At 37.6% G+C, this 16,026-nt stretch overlaps 1 protein-coding gene across 3 annotated transcripts in view; it reads right to left on the bottom strand.

Moving 5' to 3' along the window:
* Positions 1-16,026, bottom strand: part of Ddr (discoidin domain-containing receptor 2) — an 819,413-nt gene that overhangs the window by 57,761 nt on the left and 745,626 nt on the right. For all 3 annotated transcript variants that reach the window (XM_065222576.1, XM_065222577.1, XM_065222578.1), the window contains one exon: positions 15,011-15,103. In XM_065222576.1, the coding sequence (XP_065078648.1) occupies positions 15,011-15,103 (93 nt within the window). The remainder of the gene's footprint in view (positions 1-15,010; positions 15,104-16,026) is intronic.

The raw sequence follows: 16,026 nt of genomic DNA on the forward strand, positions 1-16,026 counted from the left end.
ATTTTTCCTGTCATCTTCAACATCAATCACAAGCAACACCTCACACTAATGATTAATTTTGACGGAGGATAATCCATGAAATTCTGGAATCCCGTGAAACGAATATTTCATTTCCGGAAATTACGAATCCCAGTAATTCTCATTTCTCGGGAAATATTTCCTAGGATTGGAAATTCTATACAATAGTTATGAACGGTCATCTAAAGCCAGTGTAAGCAATGATAATTGAAAGGCTAAGTACGTAGGTGCCGTTACTATAATTAGAAGCTAATTAGTTTCCTCCTATTCCCATATTAATAACATACAATGTACCGATTTTCCTGTACCTCACATTACTTATGTACCCTATTATGGACGGAGTCTAAATTATCTTAAACAAGCATCATTGCATCTAAAGCCGTACAAATTGGCCATGATTCTACATACACACTCACACCCTCCGTCCCCTACACAAATGTCCTTCCGCCTCTACTGCGCTCGGTGCACTGCTGGCTCAGCACATTCAGTGATTATAGATAGATTATCTTAATTTTTTCCCTCCTTCGGTGTCTCTCTTTGGCCGGGCTTAGGCCGGACAGCTCCTGGAATCCCTATAAATTTGTTTTCTCAGTGAGTAGTGCACTGGTTGGCTGCTACAATAAGTGCACCGTTTCTGCTGATGCTGATGATGACGATGTCGAGGTCCATCGCCGGTCGCCTGCAGCAGCTAGCAAGCCAGAAACATGTGTTTTTGTTGTACGGGCGATTAAAGTACTTTAATTCTAATTTATTACCTTGAGGGATCGGTGTATTACAGCCTAACATTCTTGTTAACGCCCGTGTGCATAAAGCTGGTAGCCACAACTAAATTGGAAGGTGTGAGTGCCATCTTCCCTTGTTATTGTCCGTTCGTTAGATACGGTTCCCTTTCTACCATTTCCATTGCATTGCCAAAGGGAGGCCTCAGGTGTGCAATATGCCACTTTGGAAGTTCCTTGTTTCCCCTCGCATTTGTTACCGTTCATCCAAAGGACGACAATAATCTTGCTGCGAGAGATTAAATGGCTTTTGTATGAATTCAATTCCATTAAAACTATGTCCTGTGTGGACGCCAAGTGGCCGTGGAGCACAAAGTCAGGTTCGGACAGCGGGCAGGATTTTCCAGTTTTAAATCCCACCTATCTCAACGCAGCCCAGCACAGCCAGTGGCCCACTTGTCAACGACACGTATTACTGTCGTGATGAAACATTGTACCGCTGACTGCCGGTGACATGTTCGATATTCAAATTATATTGGAAATGTACTGGAAAACCAATCAATCAAATAGCTTTTACCAGACTGGAGCGCTGGACCACCCAACCAGTCGCAGAACGGAAAACCTTTCATGTGGGCTCTGTTTGTAGCAGGTGGGAATGGGAAGAGGCGTATGAAAATTAGCACGTCAGTGGCAATCAACCACAGGAAGCCACTACCGACTGACTGCTCTTCAGCCGTGTAACATGTAAAAATGAATTAATATAAATTATTCAACAGCACTTTTTTCGCTCCATTAACTCTGACATGCCAATCTGATGTGGGAATAATGCGAGTTCCTGGTTTTGATTTGCGTTTGCATTCGCTAGAAGTACTTTTTTGAGTTTTGTACCGTTTGATGTACTGAAGTTTTTGATGAGCTTATAGTTTTACATGCTTTTGGGGTTTTCAGCGGTAAATATTAAAAAAAAATAGTCGCTTCAAGTTACATCATTTGATTCATTCTTCATCATCAGAACAATGTTGGAAAAATCGAGAAAAGAATTTTTAATGACGGTTTTTTTTTACGTTTCGTTGACACGAGTTTGTACCTATATTTCTCCAGTTACTTTTGAATAATTTATTCCTTAACCCTGTAACGAAATTTTAATGTCCATTTACAAGCATTGTCCATATATAGTACCTCACACACCTGCCCGGGTCGGGAATGGAATGGTTGACAATGTCCGAGTCGGGTTTCCTCATTTCCCGCATAGCTCAAAATGTCGGAGTGAGAGAACTCACAATATACTCCCTCCCGCCTCTTTCTAGCTTTCCACAAGGACACGGCTACAGTGAGCCGAGCGACAGAGCCTCTGCACTATGTCCTGATGCATAATACATCAGTCATAACTTCATCAAATCGACCGACGTTTGCTCCATCCATCCATTCAGAATGAGGGGGAGCTTTCGGGGGATGTTTTGGAAGGTAGGGTTGAAGCTAATAACTAGGGTGCTTCAAACGAACACGATGGAATGTAATCAAAGCAGTTATGCATTGAAACTTTTCAAATTCTGGAGTGTGGAGTGGAGTGAACGCAAATATAATGATCATGCTGTACAGTCTATCGGCTCTATATGGAAGTCTGCTTTTTTATTTGAGCAGTTTCAGGCCAAACAGCAGTAACAAAGATTCAACGAGGCGTATTCGGCATTTTATTTATTAAATCGTATCACGAAAACATTACGTCTAGTCGAAAAGACGAATGACACAAAATTTTAAGAAATAATAAAGTCTTTCTAGAAGATATTTTTGTTATTTTTTAAAGTTATTTTTAATAAAAATTAATAAAAAAGTATTGAAACAATACTTTTGAAGTATTACTCTATATTTTTGAATCTAAAAGTTTATGAAAAATGAATAGTTTTAAAGTGTGGAAGTGCAAAATGGACAAAAAATATTGTTGTATAATTTGTTTGTAATGTTGTATTAATTTGTGTGTAACAATTTTTAAGTGTCCAATATCTCAAAAGTTCGCATTTTGCATAAACTTTTGTTAAAAAAATTCAAACATATTGATCAAGAACATCTTTTTCAGAATAAATTTTTTAACAGTTTTTTAAAATTTGTAACTTAAAATTTCAAAAAAAAAATCAGCGAATATTTGTGGTAAAAATAATTTATTTTCCATTACAGACTGGAACACGCAAAAATTGGTCGACAGAAAAATCGTTTCTTTCAGTCAAAATTAATATCACAAAAATCTTCTTATATTTTTTCTGGTAGTTCAATTCATATATTTAAATTTTAAATTTAATTTTGCACAGTGGTCTCATCGACCTTATTCGCCGCCGAACGCCAGTTAGATTTAAACTGCTGCTTTGATAGGGCAGAGTTCTGGGCTGTTGGGAGGGTTGTGGTCTTTGGGTACCACAACCACGTTGTTCGCATCGTACCACTCGATTGCCTTTAAATTTAGTGTAAGTTCGCCAAATCCGACCAGAAGAGCACACGTCTATTATTTTGCTTTTGGAATGGCAGCAACCGCTTTTCCAGGCACTCCTGGACGTAGATCTCTTGATTGATGGTTCCTGTAGTAATAAAAATGCCGCTTTGTAGACCACACGTGCATATGGCCTGCCAGATGAGATATTTTTTCGGGAACTTCGATAGTTTGATGGTTTTGAAAATTTCAGCCACCTTCCCTCTTCCTGATGCGGTATAAAACTCCTGTCCCGGAAGCTGCTTAAAATCCGCTTTCACATAAGTTTCGTGTGAGAACGTCGGACTCTGCTGCGCGAGCAAAATTTTGACACGCTGCTCCTCTTGCTTAGACGTCATTTTGAAAACTGGAGAGCAAACGGTGAAAACTCATCATAGTAACCATTGAATATACACTCAACTTCCAAATGCAGCATTTCAGATTTATTTTATGCATTTTTAACAGAAATTCACCAATTTGAAGTTGACCAATTTTTGCGCGTTCTAGACTTTACAACTTTGGCTAAGACGTCATTTCGATTAGAAGTGACGTTTTCATGACACGATTTATTAAAAAATATCAAATACGCTATTTTAAAAAATTGCATGATTTAAAATGGCCGAATTTTAACACAAATGTGATTGATTTCCCATTACAAAAAATTATGCAAAGTTTCATGCAAATCTGAGAAGGTTGATGTTTGGCGTGGACGTGCTCTACATAGATTCTGATGTTGAATAAATAAAAAAAAATATATAGTAGGGCCCTTTGCGAGTTATGTATGGTCCTAATGTTCCCTACGGTCTAACTCAAATTTTCATAGTTTTTTTTTGCGTAGATACCCCGAATATCTCGATACCTTAAATTGGTATGGATGAGCCTGACATAAGAGGTAAAATACCAAAAAATAATACCAAAAATATGTTTCCACAATACCATTCCAATACCAAATTATGATAATGCAATACCAAAACAATACCACCCAGGTATTAATTTTTGGTATTAACAAAGTATTTTCCATGTAATTTTTTGGTATTATTCTTTGGTATTTTACCTCTTATGTCATGCTCGTCAATACCAAATTTTTGTATCAGATCAGAATGAGGTATTCATTAGTTATTTTCTTCTGCTCGGAACAGGGGTGCAAAATATTCCGCACAAGTAAAGTGCCACAGTTCCAATACAGCACTCATAATTTAACTTGTAAGCATAGAATTTGATGCATACATGTTAGATGTACCTGTTTGTTTTCATTGTTTTTAATGCGAATGATGGAAATGGGTTCTATATACCGAAGTAACGCTCTATCCTATATGGCAAAATTTATGCTATAACCGTGCCTTGAAATAAATCTAGTAATGAAAGAATAAGTGAAAAATTCAGATAGGACCAATTACAGGACCACTATGACCAGAAACTGGCTCACTTACCCCCAATCTTCATGATTGTTTTTTTTCTTTTTAAAAAAGAGTTGTAACTTTTCAGGATGTGATTAAAAAAATTCTGAAATTTTCACTATTGGTTGATCAATTATTCAACATTTATTGGTATGGTTAGGGTATTTTTTGTTAAGTCCAAGGACACGCTGTCATCTTCTCGTAGGCAGCATAAAAAAGTGAATACAAAGCAATCAAAGCTACGCCCAGGCGTCGGCCCGCGGCTATGCGGTTATTATTAGTAGAGATAGGGGTGCCACTTCCCTGGTTGAGTCTGCATGAAGTTTGAGTAATTTTAGTATCCAGTTTCTTTTTTGAGTACCACTTTTAAAATTCAATAAACCAAATTGGCTGATGAAAAGTTTAATAATTCAAACTGTTTAATTTGTTTTTTTTTTTCGTTAATCCGTATGTAAAATTATATAAGATCTTTGTATCATTACGTTAACTCGATCATTCATGCTTATTATGGTGTCCCAAAATAACGTTTGCCTGGAAACCTGGAGGCTGACTTTCAGAATGATAGCTTAGGGTGTTAGAACAAATCTATTCTATGGCGTCAACTCTGAGAAATGTTGTATAGAGGTTACAAATTCGTGCTTTTTTAAAAAGTTTCTATTACTTCGCTTGTATTAAAAACATATTATTAATTAATTTAAAATCTAATGAAACCAATTTTTTTAACAGATTTCCGAGGGTCCTAGTTTTTTTTTATTTTTAAATTCAATTTTAATTCAAAATTAAAATCAATTTAATATAATAGAACGATGGAAAATTTAAAGATGAATAACTTTTCAGAGACAAGTATGGTGGTATGTTGAAATATTGCCTTAATATTTACGATTTACACATCTTTGCATTTTTTTTTAATTTTTAATATATCCTCAGTGCAAGGAGATGTTTATCAACATAGTAAATCTACTTATTATTTTCAGATGATAACTAGTCAATGACAGAGTCTTTTTACCTTGTTCTTTTATTTTAAAGGCACACTCGCATTAGCTTTACGGGGTCAATAATTAATTTATATAACTTATTTACTTTTGCTTGGTGGAGGCGAACCAGCCCAAGGCTGAAAGCCTCCCTAATAAAGATAAATAATAATAATAATGCTTTTGCTTGAATCTACGTCTAACGTGGATGCGACCAAATACTCACGATTTGGTCGAGGTTAGAGAGTTGTCAATTTCGAGCCTAATTCAGTGAGTATTCTGCCGTAAAATCTTTCAATGACGATCTGCCTGAAATCTTTCAATGACAATGACAAATTTCAGCACTCAGCACCAACAACTAATATATCAGAAGCACCAATTTTGCCATAAACAATGTTTTTTTTTTTCAAAAAATTATGCGATCATTAGTTGTTTTTAAGATATTTTGTTCCTGTAAATTAAAAGAAGAAGTTGTAAAGTATAGATGATGATGATGATGATGATGATTCCAACTTTTACCCCTACGAAGCTTTGAGCTGGAGGATTTATCTTTCAAATATTTGATTGTGACTCTCTGAGAGTAAAATTGACAGTATTTTTGAGTCAAAAATAAACTTTACAACTATTCCTGTATTTTACAAGTATAAAATATCATGGTAGCATCTAATGATTTCATATTTCCGACCTCCATAGTCGATGTTTTCAGAAGCTGATATAATCAGACATTGAAAAACGAAAATAGAGGTGGGTCGGATACCTACTACGAAAGAGTGGAAGCAAAATCTGCGAGCAAGTGGTGGATTAGAACCCAGCAGGACATCGCAGAAGAGGCAGACTTTGGGGCTCATGGTGGTGGAGCCTCAGCAAAGAAATCAACCCCATTGACAGTAATTTGTCCACAGCCAGTGCTGGTTCACCAACATCTTCAACGTGACATTATCATCGCAAAACTGGTCACACAACGTCGAAATGGATTTTTATAAGACATCATTTCTATTCGACAGATACAGTAGTGCTGCACTTGAGCAAAATTGGAAGCAACGCATAGAAAAAAAATAGCAAATGCACAATTTTTTCTTCTGAGGTTGCAATCTTTGCAACCAAATTCGTGCCTATGAGATGAATAATAACTAGGTAGGTCATGACTTTTCTTACACATTTCCTGTCAGTTGGATTTTTGGATTCAGCTGCTGCACGGGTAAGTTGAACAAGTAAGTCGCCGTGGGTGATTTGCCCATAATTAATATCGGCGGATTTTCACAATTCCGAGCATTTACCTTTGAACATTATATGACGTGCTTTTGCTCGTCGCAAAGTGGTTTTATGAGAAAATGGGAGACTTGCCAAAAAATGGGAGAGTTGTCTTCGATAAAACCCAAATAGCATAAACTGTTAAAAATAATCTTCAACACACCTAATTTACCTCTTAAACGTTAGAACGCCAAAAATGGCATAGTATTTAATTAAATGGAAAACCGAATAACAACAACATTTTCAATGACAGTTATCTAAGAGAAGAAGGTTCCTGATGGTTCTGTTTATGAATAAGAATTTCAAAGGAATAACATTTCAGCAAATTTTAGATAATTTTAAATTTAAATCGTTTTTACTAGTATTTCAAAAATACAACTCCACCCTATTGACCAACCTTCGAATAAAGCTCATTGACTGCCGCATCCTCAACTCCTGCTCCCTTATTGAATGTGCAAATGACTACGTGCATGTGGCATGGGAATCGTAACATAAAAAGTACTTTCCCCAAGCCCATTGTGTGACATGTGACAACTTTACCACGCAAAAAGGGATATTTTTCATCGTCTGATGGGCGTCGACCGGCGGGATGAGGGATTCACAGGGTATAATTAAGTTAAAAATAAGAGGATTTCAGTCATTTTCGAATAAATGGGAACATTGATGGAAGAAAAAAACATATGATTCTTTCACAGCTTGGCTAAGCTTTTAATTTTGAACTAAATTATTAATAGGACGATGCATGTAGATTTCATAATTACTATCTTTGGGAACATTTCCAGAGTTGATGTTAAGTGTGTAGTGGGAGTACTTACACTATTTTTCTAACCATTATATTTCACAAGTATGGTTCCAAAAGCCATGTTTTCAAGCTCCCATTCCACAACGCAACAGGTCCTGCAAACAACGGCTATAATTAAGACCACGCGGGACCAACATGTTTATCGGAATAATTATTCATGGTAAAAGTTTTGGCGTTCGATCTAATGAATCACTATTAAATGCATCCAAAAAGTTGCTCCTTACCATGAGCTCCAAGTTACATGTGCTGCAAATAGTGGCAGGCAACATTGTCCATACACTAGATACAACGAAATGGGATAACAAGGTTACTAGACAAAACATACTCTCGGCTTGACTGTTACTGTTAGTAGTTGGAATGGTGTAGGTACTCCTGCTAAGGAGAATTTTGAACTTTGCGGACGAAGGCACGAGAAGATATGAAACATGAGGGATACACATTTTCTAGGGCTAATGATGATTTAAGGTCCCTGTAGGCGCATTATTTCCATGTTTGCTGTTGCTGCATGAGCTCAGAGTTGATGGCGGAAGGTTGGAAGCGGCATTGGAAAATTGTTCCTAGCTTATAAACGTAGGTCGACCATACATAGTTACACAAGCAAACGACGAAAGTTATGAACATCATATTTCTATGTTTAAAGCGTTGGTTGGTTGATTCCTGTTTTGCTATTTTTTTGGGACATGTTTTTATCATACAGGGTGTTCCAGAATGTCTAAGCACGACTTTATAACACCCCTGCTTGTTTCAGAAGAAGTTTAAACAGCTGATTATCACACTGAATCATTGTTTACATTTTGACCAACAGTTTCGTGTATCGCAAGTGTCGGTTCTTTACATTTCCGTGACAATACGAAGCATTTATCCATGTACTATCCCCAACATATCTCTTAGAAAAATTAGCAAAAATGGAAGGTGTAAGCCGTTTGAAACACGATTCGGATGTATGGTGATGAAGCAACTTTCAAGGACAAGCAAAAATCTGGACGTAAACCGAACCCTATGACCGAAATCTAGACCGGAAAATCGTGCAAAGATGAATAAGAAGCAGAAGAAGCCAAAGCGAAGTGAAAAACAAGCCGCATCCACCAAACCGAGGGCTCGGAAGTTATACGACCAATTGCTGTGCCGAAAATCGGTGTGCGTGATTATGGACGATGAATCATACGTTAAATTTGATTACAAAACTCTTCCTGGTGATCAGTGCTACACCGTTCGTGATGGCCGAAGTGTTGAGACGCGGATAAGTCGATTTTTACCGAAAAATTCGGTAAAAAGGCTATGGTTTATTTATTTATTTATTTATTTAGCTATTACTCGTCTTCGTATAAAAAACGCACAGACAGCTTAATTCCTTAATCGGAGCTAATCCTATTTCTATTAACGTTTTTGGATACATTAAATCGTAGTTGTCACGAGACTCGTTAAATCGCTGGCAACAAACATCAAGCGGATTATTTTGCCCGTAGAGTGTTCGATATTGAGGAATGCGGAGAAGACCATTCTGGCGTGTCTGTCTAACAGGAGCATTGACATTAAGTTTGCCAAGAAGTTCAGCACAATCAATATTGTTGTTCAGAATGTCAAATATGAACAGCCGTTGCAGAAGTATCCTCCTATTCGCCAATGTGCAAATGTCAATCAAAACACAGCGGTTCTCGTATGGGGGAAGAACAACCGGGTTATTCCAGGGTAACAGTCGTAGAACGTATCTAACAAAGTTTCGCTGAATCTTTTCAATGCGAAAGCAAAGCGTGAGAACAATACAATGATTTAAGCCAATAGACATCCTCGAACTGTTGCGTGTTGCGTTTGGCGGTTGTTGCTGCTATGTGATCGGTAAATGTCATTTCTGTGATTTGATGAGTACGCAACGATCGTTCACAAACAGTACAAAAAGTAGTTGTCCTAAGTGACTCCCTTGAGGCACCCGGAAGTAATAGAGAACATTTCAGAGCAGGATCCACCAAGATGCACAAAAGCACTGCGGTCAGATAAGTATGATTCAATCCACCTAGTAAGCCACTCCGGGAATCCCATAAGTTTGAGTTTTTCCACAGCCAATGCGTGTGGAACTTTGTCGAATGCTTTTGAGAAGTCAACATATACTGCATCGACCTGTTGACTCTTTTCCAGACTATTCATGAGCGAATTTACCTAGCACATGAAGTTGGTTGTTGTGGACCGATTCCTTACAAATCCGTGTTAACTCTCTGATATCAGATGATGGACGTTACGGTACAGCGAATCATGGATAAGACTTTCCAAAACTTTGGGAAAGCAACTCAAAATGGAAATTACACGGTAATTTTCAATATCGTTAACACTACCAGTTTATGAATGGGAGTGATAGCTGCAGTCTTCCATTCAATAGGAAAAATGGCCTCCGTTAACGATCTATTGAAAAGCATACTTGCAGGTAAGGCAACTGACTCCGCACATTGTTTAATAAAGATTTGAGGTAAACAATCAGGACCTGCGCCCTTTGAAGTTTCTATGGACTCAAGTTTAGTGCGAACATCATGAGGAGCAAAGTTTTTTTTTTTATTAATTACTTTATTTGTACAGGCTCAATCGAATAAACTTTACATAGCCGAGTTATCATTTTCGTTATACATTATTGATGTCTTATATATAAGTTAAAGGAGCTGGACCGGATACTCGCGGTTGTCTCGAGGTTAGTGGAGATTTACAATTTTTTTTGGATGGGAAAAGGGAGAGGGAGGTTTGAAATGTGGTTTACGATACAAATATTTAATTAATCCTAAAACATGAACTAATTTCTATTCATCTTGAAAAAAAACATAAAAAAACAAATCCACACGTACAAAATACAAACTAAACACAAGGTTAATCAAACTTACAATCTAATGTTAATATTCTTAAAGTAAACATATATGAGTTTCATAAACTCCAGATCGCGTACAGCCAAAATATCCCGAACTGGAACGTTAGGTTGTCTACCTCGAGCCCGAAGGGAATCGTACAGCTCCAATCTGACTCCACGATGCTCAGCACAAGACCAAATAATATGATCGGCGTCTTGGTAACCTTGTCCACATTCACAGAGATTGCTGTCTCCCAGCCCAACACGAAACAAGTGAGCGTTTAACGAATAGTGATTGGACATGAGGCGAGACATCATACGAATGAAGTCTCGACCCACATCCAACCCCTTGAACCAAGAACTCTTCGACACCTTAGGGATGATCGAATATAGCCATCGTCCCAAACTCCCTTCACTCCACTTATTCTGCCAGCTGACGAGTGACTGTTGACGATAAATGAAGAAAAATTCATCGTAGGTGATTTGTCGATCGTAAATATCGCCTTCCATAGCGCCCACCTTAGCAAGTGAGTCAGCCATCTCATTGCCCGGAATCGAGCAATGAGATGGGACCCATGCAAAGGTGATGACAAAAGATCATAAAGATAAAGCACTTAAAAGCTCTCGTATTTTCATGAGAAAATAAGAGGAGTGATTTACCAGCCTCATGGAGCGAATAGCCTCGACAGAACTAAGACCATCCGTAAAAATAAAATAGTGATCTGGTGGAAGTGAGGCGATCGTTTCTAGCGTATAGTATATTGCCGCCAGCTCAGCAACATATACGGAACAAGGAGCTTGAAGCATTCGAGAGGCGCTATGAAATTCGTTAAAAATACCAAAACCAGCGGACGACTCTATTAATGATCCATCTGTGAAGAACGATCTTGCGGAATCAACTTGGCCAAACTTTGCAGCGTAAATTGACGGAACAATCATAGAACGATGATGTTCTGGGATTCCACGAATCTCCCGCGTCATAGATAAATCAAAACTAACTGAATTGCCGAAGTCAGAGAAGCATACACGATGAGGATTATGCTGTGAAGGGCTGACATCCTGTGTTATGTACACGTAGTACAATGTCATAAAACGAGTTTGAGGGTTTAGCTCAAGAAGCTTCTCAAAGTTTGCAATCACCAGTGGGTTTATAATTTCACAACGGGTGAGGAGCCTGAGGGATAATTCCAAAAACCGATCAGATAGAGGCAACATGCCCGCTAACACTTCGAGACTCATCGTATGAGTCGAGTGCATGCATCCTAACGCGATACGAAGACAGCGATACTGGATCCGTTCCAGTTTGATGATGTGAGTTTTAGCCGCTGACTGGAAGCAAAAACAACCGTACTCTAAAACCGATAAAATCGTTGTCCGGTACAACGTCAGAAGATCTTGTGGATGGAATCCCCACCACGTTCCGGTAATTGTTCGAAGAAAATTGATCCTTTGTTGGCATTTTCGTCTCAGATACTCAATGTGGGATCACCAGGTGCATTTGGAATCGAACCAGATCCCAAGATATTTGAAAGACATGGAATGAGTGATCGGCCTACCCAAAAGTTGAAGCTTTGGTTGTGCTGGGCTATGCTTCCTAGAAAAAACGACCAACTCAGTTTTCTCCGTGGAGAATTCGATACCTAGCTGAATAGCCCAAGTAGACAAATTGTCTAAGGTATTTTGTAAGGGTCCTTGCCGGTCAGCCTCTCTGGGCCCTGTCATAGACACTACTCCGTCATCTGCAAGTTGTTTCAGCGTGCATTTGTCACTTAGACAATTGTCAATTTCTGTGACGTAGAAATTATACAAAAGGGGGCTTAAACATGAGCCCTGGGGGAGACCCATGTAACTAAATCGAGAAGCTGTAGAGTTTCCATGAGAAGAGGAGCGAAGTTGTAAACTGTCACGTTCAAGTCGTAATGCGGAAAACTGGTCAAGTACGATTCAGTCGAAGGTGGCCGGTTTTTACTTTACACACTCCGAAAGAATGACGAGAACAGGTTTGCAGAGTCTGATGGTGATTCAGCTGTTTCTCCTCTTTGGCAAGCCATTTGTGAGTGTGTTGGGCCTTGACCAAAGCATATTTGCGGAAACATGTAAATGCAGCGGATTCCGTTACAAAGTTTGCAAAATACTGGGAAAATCGAAAATAAAAACAAGGAGGGTTGATTATAGCCAAACTTGCTATATACAACCGTCATAGTTCATTTTAGTAAACAGTTTCTTCCAACCAAGTGACTCTGCAGGTAGACTTGCAACTGACAGCAGTAGAAGGAATGAAGAATAAACTGAAAGGCAGCTGAACAAGTTTCTCGACCAAGGGAGAACCAGACTCAATGCCTAAAAACCGAACGCGAACGATTCAAATAGCCGCGTGAGATATTTTCCCGGCGGCGCCGACTGGGATTGAACCTAGGCCTGCTGGGGTGAGAGGCAATCATGCTTACCACTACACCACTGGCATCGCTTGCGAAATGTCTTTTTGCCAAATGTCTCCATGCGAAATGGGCTCTGCCCCATTTGAGAAATTCAATAGAACATAGTTAGAGTGAATCTTAGAATTTCGTAACAGTTGGTAATTTTTTTTCCATATTAAAAAAAGTCATAACTTTTTAAACACTGGACCGATAAATTGGATAAAATTTCAAATAAAAGATTATTAATGCCACTTTAAAAAAGGAGAATATGGGTTTAAACTGTGCTTTTACACTGAAAAACTTTTAATTTAATCGATTTTCATGAGCTCCACGGTCTCAAAACCAAAGGCGCTATTGAGTGATATACTTTTCTCTAAAATGTTGACATTTTCTTACTGCATATTAAAAATTCAGCGATGTATGTTTTTTTCGTTTCTAAGCTACACTTTTTCAAAAATATTTAGTATTGAATAATGGAGGCTCATAGCCGTTAATAAGCAAAAACTAAAAACATAATATTTTTGAAAATTGTACCTCAGAAAAAGAAACAACATTCATCGTTGAATTTACGATATGTTGTGTAAACAAATCAAATTTTAATTTAACATTTCATGCAATAGTGCCTTTGGTCCCGAGAACATGGAATTAATTAAAATTGATCATTATCAATGTTTTTGAATGTAAAACCACGATTAATATCCATATTCATATTTTTCCTAAAAACTAATAATCTTTCATTTGACCTTTTGGTTCAAAACATATGTCCACTGGTTTCGCAGAATTTTTTTTTAATAATGGATTTGTTTGAGTGTAGATTCAAAAAATCTGTCAAGTGGTTCAAAAGTTATGATTAATAAAAAATTGATAAAAAATACTAATGGTGACATACGGGTCTTATAGTTTTTGATAAGGAACAAAATTACTATTTTTTTACGAAATTCTAAACTACACTCTAACTTTTTATATGGAATTTCTTATAAGCATAATGGCCATTTGGCATGGCGGAAAAACTTTACTTATACATACTGATAAATAGATATATTGCCGTTCAACGGAATATGAAAGAACAACTGATGGTCGAAAGGAGGAATAGTAATCAATTAATCGATATTTTCCCTTCTCTTGAGCATGAGTCGTTCCTTCATATTTTTCGAAAACAGATCATAGTACAAAAGCAGTCATATTACATAATGGCAATAACATGCATTTTCTGATTATGCTAAACTGCAGTTATGCAAATTGGAATTATGCTAAATTGGGCAGATCTATGAGAAGGGTTTAAATCCAGGATTCATTATATACTACTTTAAAAACGGACCTACATGAGATCAGTTAATACACTGTAACCCACTAGAAAGAACTACTCGAAACAAACATTTTGTATTTCAAGGTTACTTCTATCCAGGCAAGGGAAATCATTTGCATTCATTTCATACATTCATTTACATTCATTTGCCTCTAAATTTTTATCATCAACAGCATTCCGCAAAATGATATATAGAGCTTTTGTAGGTTTTGTTATTAACTACAACTCAGCTCATAACTCAAGTCTGTATCTCTTATTCATCACGAATTAGAGCGGGCAGAACTTGTTACTGTTTTTTAATGAATGTAAAATACATTCATTGAAAAACAGTAGTGGCTTATTTTCGCTCTTGTTTGTCATGCATAAGAGAAATGGATTTGACTTGTTAAGCTCTATACATCATTTTGCGGAATGCTGTCGAAGAAAAAAGTTAGAGGCAAATGAATGTAAATGAATGCACGATATGCTTCTATCCATTGCTAATGAAAAATTTTCTATATTAGACGGACTTTAGATTATTAAGAAATAGTTCATTTGGGTGAATGGTCCATACGGAAGAAATGGAATTAGTGCGAATGTCTACGGGCGAATGTTATATAATCCTCAGGAAAGTTGTTTTTTTCAACATAAATCGTTAAAGGCGGTGTAAAGGAATATTGCTTGCTCTCTGGTATCATCCTTTGAACTCATTTGAAACTTTTTATAAAACAACTAAAAAAAATACCTATTTGATGCTTTTCGAATAAAGAATAAGCCTTTATTCAAGCTTCATCAAATTCTAGAGAAAAAAAAACTCGAAACAGCCGCAATACACAACTCCCATAAATACATATGCAATTGCACTTACCTCGCTGCTAAATCACGATGCACTACATTCATTTGCTCTAGATACTTCATACCGGAGGCTATTTGTGTTGCGATGTAAATTAAACATCCGTAGCTGCGGAGAACAAGAAAGGAGAACACAATGAAAATTGAATTAGAAATAATAGTGTTTGCTACACTCTAGTAGTGCTACTGTTGTGTCGCTATCGTTATCTCTAGATGTAGATCTGTGGGCTGGTTGAAGCGCCCAGGATTGTCTGGTCGGAGAACCTCTCTTTTCAGTAGCTGTTTGAGTATATTTTTCCTAGACTTGATATGGTGCAACCCGTATACGTAGATGTAGTTGTGGAAGTGTTGCTGGACGGTGACAAAAAGAATTCATGTTTTATATTTGGAATCCTGGACAATGGAGCTTTTGTCTACAATAAGGTACGAGGAACCCGACTATAGAAGCTCAAGTCTAAAAAAGTGTTTGTCCTAGTTTTTTGTGCAACACCGAAGTCGCATAAAGGGAGATGTAAATTACTTTAAACAGTTAACAGCAGAATGCTTAAATTTATAGACCTAATTTTATCCACTAGGGTAAATGGCTTGGTGGCCTCATAGTAGATGTGGAAATAATTTGAAATTGAACGCCATTCTAAGGTGCTCATTTTAAACAGTTTTACCCTCTATGCAATCCACGATATAGTTGGCTCCAAAGCTACGCAAATGAGCAGTATACTCGGAAGATAGAAACAGTTCGTAATGGTAAAATAACATCATCACCAGACTCTATCCCACAATTCACCAGTGAAGCCCGCCACTGCTGCTGGCTTAAGCTTATGTAACGTTTGCATTTAAGTCACTGCTGGCACATCCAAAACCTCTTCCTTGGGCACTGATGATATCGCTGGTGCCTGAATCCTATACCGCATAACTACAGACATAGGAAAGGAAGAACTAAGGCAAACCGAACCAGGATATAACTAAACAACCCAACACTCGAGCCGTCGTCGTCGTTGATGGCCCCGAGTTGTTCCCTGAGAGAGGAAACAC

The sequence above is a fragment of the Ochlerotatus camptorhynchus genome, unplaced genomic scaffold (assembly GCF_037179485.1).
Source record: "Ochlerotatus camptorhynchus isolate MF236.1 unplaced genomic scaffold, CSIRO-AGI_Acam_v1.1 ptg000176l, whole genome shotgun sequence".
NCBI lineage: Eukaryota > Metazoa > Arthropoda > Insecta > Diptera > Culicidae > Ochlerotatus > Ochlerotatus camptorhynchus.